The following is a 15,406-nucleotide window of genomic DNA, read 5'->3' on the forward strand; positions in this document are numbered from 1 at the left end:
GTGTGTCATGGCCCCTAAACACTGCATGTAATATTTGTCACCCCTGTACCGGGCCTTACAGCCCTAAAGCAGGGTACATTATATTACATGTGTGGACATATGTGCAAAAGCAGTCATGCCCGTGCTATATTTTTGTTGATTCTTAGACATAGTAAGTGAACAGGGAAACCATTTTAAGTGCATCCGCTGGACACTGGCCAATACAAGTTCCCCAGCTACATGATGGCTTGATTGAAACTAGGGATATTTGATATCAAATTTCTCTTATTAATAAACCCTTACTGATTTCAATGATGGATTTATTAATATGCGCACCCCGAGGGCACCTTAGAGGCGCCCCTGGAAAACCTACAAACTGCTGGTGGGCTAACTGACTAGTTCTAGCCAGCCTGCCACCAACAGACAAGTTACTGACCCCAGGAGTGAGCGCCTTTGCTCTTGGGAGGTCATGAACAAAGCCTGCTTTGGCAGGGGTGTTACATATCCCTCCCAACAGGATGAACAGCAAATATGCATTCCAGGACAGAAGGCTTCAAAGAAGCCCACCGCCTTTGGTATGCAGATCTGGCCTTTCTCAGAAGGGAGATGCTGACCCCGCTGCCACAGGGCACATTTGGCACCAGGACAGGCGAGAAAATTAGCTGTGAGGGAGGTGGGTTGCACTGCCAGGCTGAACACATCCCTAGGATGGCCAGTCTGACGTGAACACATCCTTAGAAACTTCACCATCTTTTGTGTGGTGGAATTAGGCATTCTGGGACAGGGTGATGCCCACTCCCCAAAGAAAGTTGTCATCTTGGGGGCATTGTGACCCCAGGGGTAAGTTGCCCATTGGCTACAACCCTAGACTCCCCTTAACACCCCTAAATTGAGTACTTAGGGCAATCCCTGATACCAGGAAGACAGATCTTCGCTGGACACAAAGGAAAGAGTGGACAAGAAGCCTGCTGAACCTGACAAGCGAGGAGCATGACAGACTTGGCGCCATTGCTGCTAGCCTGCCTGCAGCACCTGACCTTTGAGAACCAACTGACCTCTCTTGCCACTGCAGGCTCCAAGAACCTGGGAGAGCTGCCTGTGCTTCGCAAGTCGCTAAGAAAAACTTCCTTGGAGCAGAAAAGCAGCTTTCCTGCATCTGCAGACAACCAAGGAAAGAACTGTGCGGAAAACCTGACGCCGGATAGCATCACTGCACCCGAGCCGCCTACCGTGGGCTGAAGTGTGCCAGCAATGCCAGTGTGGTTTCCAGGCCCTCAAGAGATGAAGCCCACCTTGAGCTTGCCTACTGTGGACTTCCCAACGGTGTCTGCAGCCTGTTTCTGCAGACCCTCAATACCGCGACCACCTCCAGTGATGGAAACCTAATGGTCCACTGTACCTCTGCTTCTGGACGCCAAAGATGGAAGAGAAGAGGACCATGGGTATCCCTATGTCCCTGAGACTTGTGAGACCTGAGCCCTCTCATTAGTGTGGTCCGTCTGGATTACAAGTCCATGTAAGAAGCCTTATTCCTGCAGGTTATCCCTTCTATCACGACCGCCACCGGTGATGGAAAACCCAACGGTCCAAACCACCTTGGCACCCTTATGCCCCAGACAGAGGAGAACAGGACCACTGGTGTTCCTATGTCCCCGAGCATAACACGACTTGAACCCCCTTGGTGGTTCCCCCAGAGTGGACTCCCAGCCCACCCCTGTAGCATCTTTGTGACCGGACCGATCCCCTTAGACTTACGTGGGGCACCCGACGCTGAACTGCACCTTGCAGCCCTAGTGGTGCCTGAGGTGCCGTCTACCTACCTTAAGTCCAGAATATTGTTCCTGTGAGTTGCTGTGAAGACACTGTTTGCTGTACATGTTTTCTCTTCCATAGGTTAACATTGCAGATACAGAAAATGCACTAAGTGCACTGAGTGCCAATTTCAAACTATATCTCAAAGTACTCACCTGATCCTGGCGATTTTTTTGTATCTAAATTTATATAAAAGTGTGTGTTTTCTTTTTTATAAAATGGTGTCAGATTTTTTTTTTTCGGTGTGTCTCACTCACTGCATGTGTGTTTACCTTACAGGCTTAACACTACCCTCTGATATGCCTAACTGCTCACCCACAGTACGCTTGTTGTTGGGTCTTGACATCATCGAGTAAAGATCTCCGGCAAAGAGCCCCCCTCCGGGGGGTGCCGGTCAGACATTGCAGCGCCAGTCTGACGAGGAGCACTTCCGATGATGAAGCATGACACTCATTTGGGTGTGTGAGGATTCTTGCTCCTAGAATTAGGACTTCCTTTTCCTATCTTCTTGTTGGAACAGTGTATTCGGTTGTCAAGTGCATTATATTAGGGAGGGCATACACTGGACCATTATTCCTCCCCATCCCTTTACTTGTTGATCCATGTAAGAAGGCTGTCTGTCTTTCATGCTGGGCACTGCAGCCTTACTTTTAATTGGGATCATCCATCCCCTCCCTCTGCCCAGTTGGGACAATGACCATTGGCCCAAGGGTGTCCCCCGCCACCTTCTCCTACCATGGCAGCGCATAATATCAGGTTAAAGTTCGGTACCACTGCCCCCCCCCCCCCGCCAGGTGGCAGGGTAGTAGAAACTTGCTTTGACCTGCTAAAAACGTGAAAACGTTTCTTTATCTTCTCCCCCTCTCCAGCAAAAAACAGTAATCCAAGCCCTGATCACTGCAAGGGTGGCCTGGTTGCCCGTAAAAGAACATGCAAGGCTCAACGGTCTGGTTCTGAGACACACAGCTTTTTATCACAAAGGTTCTCTGTACCTGTCAAAAAGATTCACCCCCTACCTAACTGCTCGGCCTCTCTGGTCATCTAACTCCTGGCAGGTAGTAATTCCTCAATTCAGAAGAAAAAAGTGGAGCGGAAGTGCTTTCTCCTATCTGGCCGCTAAGGAGTGGAATATGCCCTCTGTATGTTGTAGGGTAATGTCTCAAGAGGATATGCAATGTACAGGTGGAAAGCGTGAGAGGATGTGTGAGGATTGAATGCAGAATGCGGAGGACAGGGGAGAGACGGTTGAGAGAGGACGGATGGATGGCTGGCTAAAGGAGTACAAGGAGAGATACACTCAAGTGTACCTGTTTGCTCTGTAGTGTGAGTAACTATCGAAATAAAGAAGGAATACTTACTGATGCAGAGAGGTTTCCCTCACTACACCCTCCCTGATCAGCTTTGTGCCACTAGGGACATTTAGGGCCTGATTCTAACTTTGGAGGACGGTGTTAAACCGTCCCAAAAGTGGCGGATATACCACCTACCGTATTACGAGTTCCATAGGATATAATGGACTCGTAATACGGTAGGTGGTATATCCGCCACTTTTGGGACGGTTTAACACCGTCCTCCAAAGTTAGAATCAGGCCCTTAGACCTTTAAGAGACTTCTTAAGACCTGGCTCTTTGGTTCGGCCTTTTAGTCACATCTCTCATGTGGAGATCAAACTTTGCTTTCTAGCGCCGAGACACTGAGTAGCTGTTGCCCTTTATAAATCTCTCATAATGATAATAATGGTTCAAAGGCCAAACTTCTGATTATAGACCCTTCGAGTCAGCAGCAACCTCTCTTTAAACGGCCTCAGGTTCTAAAATATTGGCCGCTCTGTTTGTTATGCCCTTTGCATAACCTGCCAGGTCCTCAACCCTGTAGCTAGGTCTGATGAAGAAGTAACTTTCTACATGCATGTTGGTGAAGGCTATAAGTTTCGAATATTCTTCCAAATGTGTGTGATATTAATCCTCAAATACAAAAAATAACTTGAATCAAATGTGTTTGCATAGAACCATTTTAGCAGAAAACCGTCTTAATTTTATATACCAAGAGCCGTACAGAAACTAGAAATAATTAAATGAAACAGCTTGTTGATTCCTGAAACTTGTTCAAAGGCGACCTATAGTTAGCCCGTGCGAACTTGTCATTCATTCAAAACTGTCACGTGTATAGGCCCACCTGCCCATATTTGTAAACAAACCACCAAGTCTGTAGTTTCTTTCTTCTGAGTAGACTTCTTACTGTCGCCACAGTCGATTTTCGAACATGGCGCAACGCACAATGATGTCAGCAGACGATAGCCCTCTTGCTGCTGATCACAAATCACTTTTGGGAATCACACACCTTCCTTGCTGTGATCCCGTAGAGGACTCCCAATCCCTCAGCTCACTCTGGAGCTGCTGGTTGGCAGCCCGTATCGCATTTACCTTCTTAGAAGCAGAAACATGGCGATGCAAACTTTCTCTTAAGAATCAACTTTTTCCTCATAGTCCCTCAAAGGCCTAGTGGTGCAGTTAGTCGTTTGCGGGTCCCCTCCTCACAACAACATGGCTACCAGAATACCGCTACCACTAGCCTCTGCCAGCTTGTCAGTCGGGCTTGGATGAAATGTTGACGTGTGCCCCCCACACGGCGCCCCCATCTGAGATCACCCTTGCAGGGGTCCACATAAGACTGTCGCTGGAGCAGAGGATGAACCAACAACTGAGCACTTGCTCTCTCCATTGATTGATGCCAGTTAACATAGGTTGGCTGCCATTTCATTTGTACTGAGCGAAGATCGTGGTTTCATTTTCACTTTCAACGGAGTGCTTACTTTTAGCTACAATCAGAGCTTTTATTATACCACTAAGTATAAGCTATGAATCCATGTTAATTTATAGGTTTTTTTTCATTGTTTTGGTTGAATGGCTATATTTTTGGTTAAGTCCAGATTTACAAGGCAGCCAAAGATATTTTTTTTTTTGCTGAACCCATATGCATGTGGGAACAAGACTCGCTCATAAAATATGTATTTTTTCTACTTTCTAGCACTCCACACTGCCTTTAAAAAAAAACCAGCAGAGTGCTATCTTTCCCAGTGATCCAACTGGTGGAATGCTTTTAAACACGTGCACGTACTGTACCAAATGTTTACACAGTTTAAGCCACAGGTCCGGTTCTTTAGATATTCTTTCCTGAGGACAGTCGCGTTCCCAGGGGGAGGTATCCTGTCACTGTACTTAACTCTCCTTTACTATGCTGCCCAAGGAGCTCCTTCGGTTCTGTTTAGTACTTGTACTTTGCTTTTTTTAGATAAACAGAGGAAAGGTTGTCATTTTGTGAACCTATTTGCTGGTGCAGCCCATCTTTACTCAGTGGGAGAGGTTGTGCTCAGCCGTCAACGTGTGAGAGTCGTGGTAAGCGGAGTGGTGGACTGCTTTATGTGATTTGTTTGGCGTGAGATACCACAGCCCACATGCTCATGGTTACTGATGCCTCACGCCCTACTTATGAGGTGGGGGTTAAAGCGTGACGTATGTATTACAATGCGGTAAATACTGATAACTCGGGATGTGGTATTTATCGGGTGTGGTAAATGCCTCATATTCCCAAGTTTTCCTCTGGATCACGAGGCAGAGTCATTGTTTTTTGCTAATTTTTCCTCAGGTGTAGAATTTACAGCACATTTTTCCAGTAAATTTTGGCAGGTCTGGACTGTCTAAATGTACCCAGGGAAAATAAGAGGTGCTGTAGTTCTCGCATTACTTGAAATTCTGATCTTTGAGCAGACTCCAGGACAGTGATCAGAATTTAACCCTCGCCTCATAACAAGGACCTCGGATTTCTCTGCGTTGCAAAGAAAACGATTGCGTCCCCACCTCTTCTCTTACCTTTCATTTCGAATTAAACAGTAGTTGTAACCTGTGAGGCATCCGACGGTTTAACCAACGTGCACGCTAGTAGAACCATGTCCCAGCCTCATACCTAACTCAAAGGAGAACAACCATTGGTAAAGCTAATAATTCAGCTTTTAGCCCCCCCCAGACTTTTGGCTTTGTCCATTTTGATTGTTTTTCTGGTGGATGCTTCAAACCACAGATTCTACACCTTATAACAGTGATACTTAAAGTGTAGCCCACCTGACGTTTCGGTTAACAGCAGCATTGTTAAATATACAGGCAAGTCTTTATTTAAAGGTTAATTGAATTTAAAGAGAGAAAGTACCATGCACCACTCATCTTCAGGTTCGCCTTCATTTGTAAAGACATCTTGTAGCAAAAGTGTTAAAAATATAATAAAGTCTCTTCAAAATTCAAAAAGGGTATTTCAGTAACACGCAAAACTGTTTACCTTAGTACATCAGATTATATCATGCTTTGAGATTTTGTTGAAAGTTTATAGTTCTCAAACATTAATTTAGAGTAATTCATTATTTCCCCCACCCTAATAACAATGAGAATTGTGAACTAAGAGACAAGCAAATTGTTATGTGCACCCTCTGGGTGGCTTTGGTTCCTGTTATGCATAAACAACATTATAGTGTATTAAATCGAACACAGGTGAAGGTTTTGTACAGTGTACATCCTGAAGTCACCTATGTCGAGGTCCTCCTACATGTGATAATGAAGAAAAAGGAGTGAAAGTGAAATAAAACAATTGCATAGGATCACACAGTTTGGTTAAGTGGGGGTGCCGGGATTAATTCCAGGTTTTCTGGTTTCATATTGTGTATTTCAACCACTAGATATGTGTGCTTCACTTGTCCTACAGCCACCTAACTGACAGTGAGGACACAAAGTGGAATATAAGTGTCGTCCATGCGCATCAGTTCCTTTTTTTCTGTGCCTTCCAACATGGCCCTGGAGCTCAACTCCTGTTTTTTGTCAGTTTTCCAAAGACTTCTGACAGTTACAACAGTGTGCTACAGAACGATGATTCAACCCTAACCTACAGTTTCAAGGCATGCAGCGACTACAGGAAACAGATGTCAGTTATGGACCTGCATAATGTGTCTTTGGTGTCTGGGCTCTGGTCACGACTCTTTAAGTTGTGCGGTAGATGTACCTTCATGTACCCAAAGATGTTCCGAGTCTAGGAGGTGAAGTAGTATGTCACCAAACACAAGAACATGTCACATCCTTCACAAAGGTCGTGTTCGTGCTCCAAGTCACGGGGCAGACTCTGCCCCAGTGTTGAAGGTCACTCCTGTGACTTCTCATCTTAGTGCTCAAAGTCCTCCAGTAAGTAGATGTTTGTGTCAAAGTGCAGACATCTTAAAGCAAAGCAGTAATCTACCCCACCCCGACGCTCTGATTCCAAAGAGGTGATATAAGGGTGTCAAGATGCAAGTCACACTCCATCAAGGTCACTGGTCACTGAGCTGATTCCTGAACTGACCCTGACATGACCCGAACTTCCCAGGCCGTCAATGACCCCACAGTAGATTGAGGCCTTCAAGCTGGTATGCAGCACATTTCCTGTGCTCCCGGCTCCTTCTGGCAGCCTCCGGGTCTCACTGAATTGTGGGTCCAACCCTAGTGTCCCGTGGTCCTATATGCACTTCCCTTAGGGAACAGGACGCTGGTACAAACGTATACTTTCGCCCTGCGAACCAAGCTGGTCCCTGCTACCTTTTCGCTGTAGCCACGCGACAGCTGCCTGTAAATGATCCAGTGCCAATGCCATTGTCGGACCCCCAAACCGACTTCGGCTCAAGTTCGACCTATGTTGAGCTGTCAAATTACAAAAGCGCAACTGGTAGTCATGCTACCCAACTCTAACCTGATGCTCTGAAATGTTGCTCCTATCAGCAAAGTCTCCATTATCTTTTTTGGTTCTGCCTCTGCCCCTATGCTAGAACAGGAGGCACCCAAGGATATTGGCAATGATGAAGGTGATGGGGATGGTTTGCTCCCCCCTCATTATAGTGACTATACCTTATTTGTTAAATTACAGAATGCCAGTGGGCTTGACACCACGCCATAGGCAGAGCTTGACTAGCCGTTTGGGCCACCAGCTGAGGCGATTGCCTCATTTGCAGTGGTGGTCCGCAGGGTAGCTGTGGCACTAGAATTGCAGCAACCCTCCATTTTGACCGAAACAAATGTTCCAACAGAGATGTTGCAGCCTAGTTCAGAGACCTAAGAATCCCTACTTTCTTTTAATGATACCCCCATTGATACTTTGACGGCTACTTGGCTGAAGCCTTCTACTGGCCCACCTGTGAAAAGGCAGGTGGCCCGGTGCCCAGTGGTATTGATTTTCTTATCAAGCACTTCACCACAGAGAATTATATTGTATTGGCCTCGGCAACTAAGGTGAATCCAAACTCATTTGCAACCCTTGCTTTAAATAGGGAATAAAAGACTGTTGATGCTTTTGGCAAGCACAGGTTTTGGTCTGCCAGTCTAGTACTGCAATCCTTGTCAGTTGGTCCGTTGCACACATGCCCTTTGGGACATGGCCAGTGAGAACTTGCGAGCAGTACTGGAAGACCTTGGGGCCTCTCTGGCACAGATAAGTCATGATGAACAGGAAACAGACAAATATGTTATCCTGGCAGATCTAGATACTATGGCCTGCCCGGGGAGGGCAGTTGGTACTAGTGTTGTTCTTCGTGGACGTGCTTTGATCTTGTCCACATAATTCTCTGGCAATATACAGGCTTCCTTCATGGATATGCCTTTTTATGGGTCAAGCCTTTTTGGTGAGAGATCGGACTCTACATTGGAACGCTTTAAAGAAAACAGAGTTACAGCACACTCCATCGGGCTGTTTACCATTGCCAAAAATCTGCATCAATTCTAAATGTTTAGAGGCTATTCTAAAGAGCTGGGGTATAGACAGAGACAGATTTCCCAACCAGTTATGCAGCAGACATCCCTGTCCTTTCGTGGCCATGGATGCTGATCTGGCAGTCTGCACGCTGGCAATCAGAAACATCAGTCCTCCAAATACTTTTACTGTGCTGCGCTTTAATCTTCTCTTAGTGGCACATGCACAGCAGTGAGGGGAAGAACCCAACACTTCCTACCAGATTGGTGTCCATCAGTTCCCACATATGGGTCTTATAGCTTGTTCAAGATGGTCATGCTCTGCCTTTCCTCTCTGATGTCCTGCTCACAATTCCTCCCACACCAGAGTAAACTTGGGATGAGCCGCTGTTCATTCTGCTGCAGGGGGCATGCTTGTTTCTCTCCAAAGGTGACATTGAGAGGATGCTAGACTTAGAATGAAGAGGGTGTCATTACTCTCAATCTTTCCTTTTTACACAGAAACATGGGGTGATCTGACCTGTCATGGATCTTTGGTCTCTGAATGCCTTTCTGTGAAAAGACAAATTCAAACTGCTCACACGACCCAGATCCTGACCTCTGTAGATCCAGGCGACTGGATTGTGTTTTTGGACGTCAGGATGTGCATTTTCACATACCTGTCATGCAGTCTAGCAGATATTATTTGAGGTTCTTGGTATGCCAGCAACCATTTCAGTTTGCTGTGCTCACCTTTTGCCTTGCTCCGGTGTTCACAAAAGTGATGGCTGTGCTCTCAGCTCATTTGTGGAGGTTGGGGTTACCAGTATTCATTTACCTTGATGAGTTGCTGGTGAAGGAGGGCTCAGCACAGTGAGTTATAGAGCACCTCGGAGACTGGCCCACCTTTTGACATTGGGGTTCATTCATTGGGATTTACTATCAATGAGCAGAAGTACAACCTGTCTCCTTCACAGTGACTTGCATTCATTCAGGCATTCCTGGATACACTAGAGTTCAGGGTTTTACCTCCACCACATCAGGCCAAGAACTTCAGACTATTATCCTGATGTTTTATACTTGGTCCTGGCTCACTGTGAGATCGTCTCTTAGGCTTCTTTGCCTGTAAGCTTCATGCATCCTCCTCGCCATTTAATGCCACATAGCACATTTGTGCTCTATGTTGGATTTATATGGTCTGAGCCCTAGCTGGTTCGTTTTGCCACTGTTGAGAATGCGGTGTTGGAAGAATTGCATATTGGAGTTATTGGCTTGGATGGAACACAGGCCTCCTTTGAGATTTCGAGTTGTAATGGAACACAAGACTCTTGCACGCCTTCCCATTCCTCCTTGTTTTGCCTTAAGCTCAGAAAAAAGATCAGGAGTGACTGGGACCAAGTCATCCTACTTGCTCCGGATTGGGCCAGGAGAGTATGATACCCCGACCTTCTGGGCATGAGCATCTGTCTTCCAATCAGGCAGCCATTTTGCAAGGACTTCCTGTCCCAGCAACAGAGTAGAGTCCTCCACTAGAATCTACGCAGTGTGCACCTACATCCGTGGAGATTGAGCAGTGGCAATTGACCGCGATTGATTTGAGGTAGTGGATGTTATTCCTACTGCCAGGCACCCTTCCACAAAGTACATTTATGCTGGAGACTGAAACACATTTGTGTTCTGCTATGGTGTTCACAAGATTTAAAACTTGAAAGCAAAGCTGTTGGATGTCCTTTTGGTTGTTTTGTGTTTGGCCCAGCAAGACCTTGCAGTGGGGACTATTAAAAGTTTCTTGTCAGCCCTTTCGGATTTTCTGCATTTGCTGAGCCAACCGTTCCTGTCCCAATCACTTGTTGTGATGAGATTTATTAAAAGTTTGATACACAGGATCCCTATTAAACTGTTTGTGATGATACAATGGGACCTTTGCAATTCTCAGGTGTATTCCCTTCGAACCAAAGCATAGCTGTACGCTGTGCCTCCTGAACGTAAAAACTGTGTTCCTCATTCTAATTACATAAGCTCATCTTGTGAATGAACTTGAGCACTGTCAGTGCAACCTCTCTACACCACCATTTCCCCGGACAAGTTGATACAGAGGAACTTGGGCAGCCTTCTTACCCAAAGTCGTAACTCCGTTCCACTTTAGGCAGTTCAGCACTCCACTGGTGTTCTTTGCTCACCTATCACTCCTCGAAAAATGAGAAGTTTCATCAGTTGGATCCCAAGAGGGCTTTAAGCTTCTATATTGGTCATACTGAAGACCATTGAGTGGTCGATTATCTTTTTGTGAAAGAAGGGAAGGTTGTACAGAAAAGTGCCCTGTTGAGGTTGGTAGTCGTCTACATTAAGATCTGCTTCCCACTGGCCAAGGAGCAGTATCCTGGAAGATCTGAGAGAGCACTCCTCTGGCGCTAAGGCTGCTACCATTACACTGCCATGTGGAGTGCCTTTTCTTGACATTTGCCTACCTGTTATGTGGGTGTCACTGCTTATATTTACAAAGCTCTACTGCCTTCACAGACAGGTCCGACGGGAAGGATATTTACCCTGCTTGGTGTTGCAAGACATTTTGGTCTGAATTCACTCCACAGACCTTCAGCGGAAATACTGCTTTGGTATCCATTCTAAGGTGAGAAATCTGTGTTGGAGGTATCAATCAGCAGAAAAAGTCACTTACCTTTGGTGATGCTCTTTCTAGTGGATACTTTATATAATCGCAGATTTGTCACCTCCCTCTCAACTCAATGTTCTGTGGAGTGGTCTCTTTACCAACCAAAAGGTCCCAAGTTGGTTCTCAGCACCCTGTTAAAAATTGTTTACCTTTCGTGCCTGAGAAAGGATAAAAGAGGAGAATATGGCATCAGCATGCAGTGGTAGTGCTGATATGTGGCTCCACTGTGTCGCTTCTGAGGTGATGTGGAGTCCGCTTGGACCACCACAATGCCACCTGTCAACACGTGGTAGCACTGCTATGGAAACGTTTTCTGGCTGCAGTATGGTACCTCGGGAGTATACTAAGGTGAGGAATCTGCAAGTGTTACCGAAGGCGACAAACTTGTTTCTTTATAATGGTTTTGGCAAAACGTCAGAGTTAGGGGTGCTGCCGGGCCCTCGTCAGTCTAAAAGAAATAGTGTTAAAGCAAATATGTCTGTTTGATCTCAAAAACTCACATTGCCATAATAGTCATTGCCATTTAAGGGAACTACTTTGTGTGTGAATATGCTTCTTGTGAAATTGCAGCATGCTGAAGTGGGCTGACCCACTGCCACATGATGTATATTTTAGCAGGCTGAAGAAAAATGTGAACGACACCATAACCGTGTGTTATACTTCTAACTTGAGTACAATCAAAATGCCTTGGCTAACGCCAGACCTACAAATATCTGATTTGTACTAATAATTACTTGTTGAAACCTTTCTTTTCACACAATTTATCAAAAGTCTTTATAGTTTTCTGGGTCTATAAATACTCCAGGAGTAAATTATCTTTTTTGCTATTTGTCCAGACCTTTCAACAACTGGGCCATCAATCTACTAGTACCCTTCATAAAGAAGCTTGAGACATGTGCGTCTCTCTCTGTCTCTCTTTTTTAAGATATGTTCTTATCAGGTATGCCATACTGTTTGATAGTATCCATTACCACCCACTTGTGCTTGAATGCTCAGAGATGTAGCGTGCTGTGAAAGAACCAACAGGCATAACATATCTTGACCTTTGTTTGATGTCTTTTCCAGGTGGATATTGTGCAGATGTGCATCATTGAAATGAAATCAAGACCTGGCAAACCTCTCTATCACTTGGAACATTTCATTGAGGGCAAGTACATCAAATACAACTCCAACTCTGGTTTTGTCAAAGACGACAATATTCGGCTAACCCCACAGGTGAGCCCAATGCAGGAGTTCTAGTCTATGCAACATTTGTTTCATAACTGTGTTTAAAGTCTTGCACTCCATAACAAGCCACTCTTTAAAGTCTGATTGCTGAGGGATACTCCGCAGAGATGCTCATGCCACAGAAATTAGGTATTTGGACATTAGCATGTAATATAGCTCCAAAGCATTGCAGTGTTGTACCTGCGGAAGAGTTTACAGCACTGGCACTAAAACTGGAACAAGAAGACCTCTTCCTCCAACTCGGGGGTGACCTACTGAAATGCACAGATAGTTTCCCACGAGTTCAGAGGACCTTATCCTCCTTGCACTTAGAAGTAGAGAGTTTGCTTACTTAATAGGAAATTTACTTTCTTTCCAAATGAAAGAAGAAACTTTTTGTTCAGAAACTTTCTGATAGAAAAAAAATGTATCTCATTGTTTTTGAAACTGGTATTTAGTCTCAAACATTCTAAGCACTTTAGCCACGGCATCTTGGCGATGCAGCTCAGTGTTTGACTGGTAGCCCTCCTTGCCTGGGTGATGGTATTCCGTAGGAGTGGAGGATGTAGTTCAAGGCAGAGATTCTTCAGTCTTTGCAGTACATTCTAATGGTGCTGTTTGTGCAGTGCCTGTCTGTCATCACGTGGAAATCACTGAATGTAATCTTTCAGAGACTGACTTACATCGAATTATTTTTTTTAAAACAGGGCAGCTTTGAGTATTCATTCTTTCTGAGCAGGTAACAGCCTTTTGAACTGAGGGCCTTTTGAACTTCAAAATATAATTGCCTGACTTTGGAGAGAGTAGAGAAGTGAAGGTTGGAATGCTAGCATAAGGTAGTTCCAGGTAATCTCGCAAGTGCTTTCTGTGTCTCTGGGACATGCTTGTCTGTGAATTACCTTTTTAACTTCCATTTGTTATTCATGGTACCATGAGTAATATCTATGGTCCAGCCCTCACTGATACTACAGACACTGCTCCTTACTTATCCCCATTGTCTATTGAAGTAGCGTTAATCCTCATCACTTCTCAGTCCCATCAATAGTGACTTACTGGTGTGATAGCTGGATTATTTTCTGGCTGCCGGAGCAGAGAGTCAATATACAGTGCGAACAAAAGAGGTTGTAAAACATGATGTGGAACTCACTCCAGACATTATGGTTTTAGGAGTATCAGATGTGGGAGAACTGTAGGACAAAAGTCTTTAATTTTGTTTTCAGTGGCTGTCTACTGATTATGTGTAGCTACTTCATGTCTGGACCCACAATGCCCATCACTTCAACAATGGTTGGGATGCCTCCTTTCTATATATCATCTAGAGATAGCCGTATACCAACGTAAGGGGAGAAAGGCTAGGTGTAAGGGTCAGGTAGTATGGGGCCTGCTCAGAGACTGGGTCAATTCTAGGCAGTTGGTAGTTACCGAATTAATTGAGTTTGGGAGTAAATAAATAATTACATAACTATTGATTTACATATAAGTGGGGGTTTGTTCTGTTTTGCTCTGTTTTGCGTAGGATTTGCACGGGCTAGCTACCTCCACCGTCGATATAATATGCATTTCTCTCCTTTATATGTATGCATTATGGCACAAAGCACTTTATCCCCAGTATACTGTATTGTATTGTACCGTATGGGAGTTTTTCGTCTTCGCTTTGTTTTTTGTAATGAATTGTTTCTCATGCATCCGATAAAAAGTTTTTTTTTTTTTTTTTTTTTTTTTAAAGTGATTGTTGGCCTTATTGGCACATTCCTTGTGGGGCCAAATGTGGATTGGGTCATGTCATGTTTGTGGTCGGGCCAGTGGCGGGGGGAGTTGGCGTTTCGGTCCCCTTGGTGAATCATCGGGACCATCATCAGGATTTGCATGTTGACGTGGAAACAATTCTTGTCCTAGTGTGTAATTTGCTAGTGTTGAATTGATCATCATTTGGTGTATAGAGTTCTAGTTCCAAACATAGGCCACAGCCGTTTTTGTATGGCAACACAGATCATTGCGCCCAAGGTGGTTGCCTATCAATAGTCTAACATCATTCAACTTTGATTTCATATCCAAGGCAACCACCCATCTTGCACAACAATGTGCCCCTGATTACACAGTATTCTAAAGTTAAAGATTCTAGCGTACAAATGTATTGGTTAATTGACACCAACTTTAACTTTTCCCCCCAGTCATTTTTGTCTTTGCATAGTCCAACATCATGTCCTTCTCTTTTGTACCTGCACTTGAAAAAGTGCTATGCATTGAGTAGAAATTTTTAAAAATTCTGGTGGAGTATGCCATACAAAGTCAACAGTGAAACTATTGACAGGTAACAACAATGGGATTTGTGTTGCCATATAAAAGTGGCTGGGCCTCACGTTTGGAATTGGGGTTCCTGGGATTAAATTACGGTTGATTTCACATAGGCAAAGACTTGCCCACTAACATGTAGGTCCTGATGGTGGTCGTGTTGGTTTTGTGGGGGACCAGGGCATTGACTCTTTCTGACATTGACTGGACTATGGTTATGGTTATGGTTATGGTATGATCTGGTGCGCATTTTCCCACAGGTAATGTGAAAGTGGGCTGGACAATGACTTATAATGTTATGCATTTATAATGTACATGTATATTGTCGTCTGTGTTCTGCTGTACATGTAGCTTGAAATATTTTGCTTGTTTTGTCATCATTTATACCTTTGTAAATAAAAAAAATAATAAACTGAGATATTTTTATAATACATTTTTAAAAAAATACAATAGAGGCACACTTCAAAGAGGTCTCCCCTACCACAAGCAAATATTAGCTGACACTTGGATAAGGACCTTCTTTTGTGCTAGCAGCCAGTCAGGCCCTAATCACAGTGAGACTCTGTTTTACATTAAAATGTTGAAACCTGTGTGACACTCCTGCTGGGTTTACATATACCATTTGGGGCACACTTCAAAATAGGGAAACAGACTGCCAATACACTTTGTATGTATCCATTATCTGCTTGCTGACAGCTTTGAGTTTACCAGATGT

General features: G+C 44.6%; 1 protein-coding gene across 8 annotated transcripts in view; it reads left to right on the forward strand.

The window, feature by feature from the left end:
- The window catches only part of EEF2K (eukaryotic elongation factor 2 kinase), a 199,976-nt gene that overhangs the window by 80,309 nt on the left and 104,261 nt on the right, over positions 1-15,406 (forward strand). For all 8 annotated transcript variants that reach the window (XM_069210301.1, XM_069210302.1, XM_069210299.1 and 5 more), the window contains one exon: positions 12,259-12,408. In XM_069210301.1, coding sequence (XP_069066402.1) covers positions 12,259-12,408 — 150 coding nt within the window. The remainder of the gene's footprint in view (positions 1-12,258; positions 12,409-15,406) is intronic.

Source organism: Pleurodeles waltl, chromosome 10 (assembly GCF_031143425.1).
Source record: "Pleurodeles waltl isolate 20211129_DDA chromosome 10, aPleWal1.hap1.20221129, whole genome shotgun sequence".
Taxonomy (NCBI): Eukaryota; Metazoa; Chordata; class Amphibia; order Caudata; family Salamandridae; genus Pleurodeles; species Pleurodeles waltl.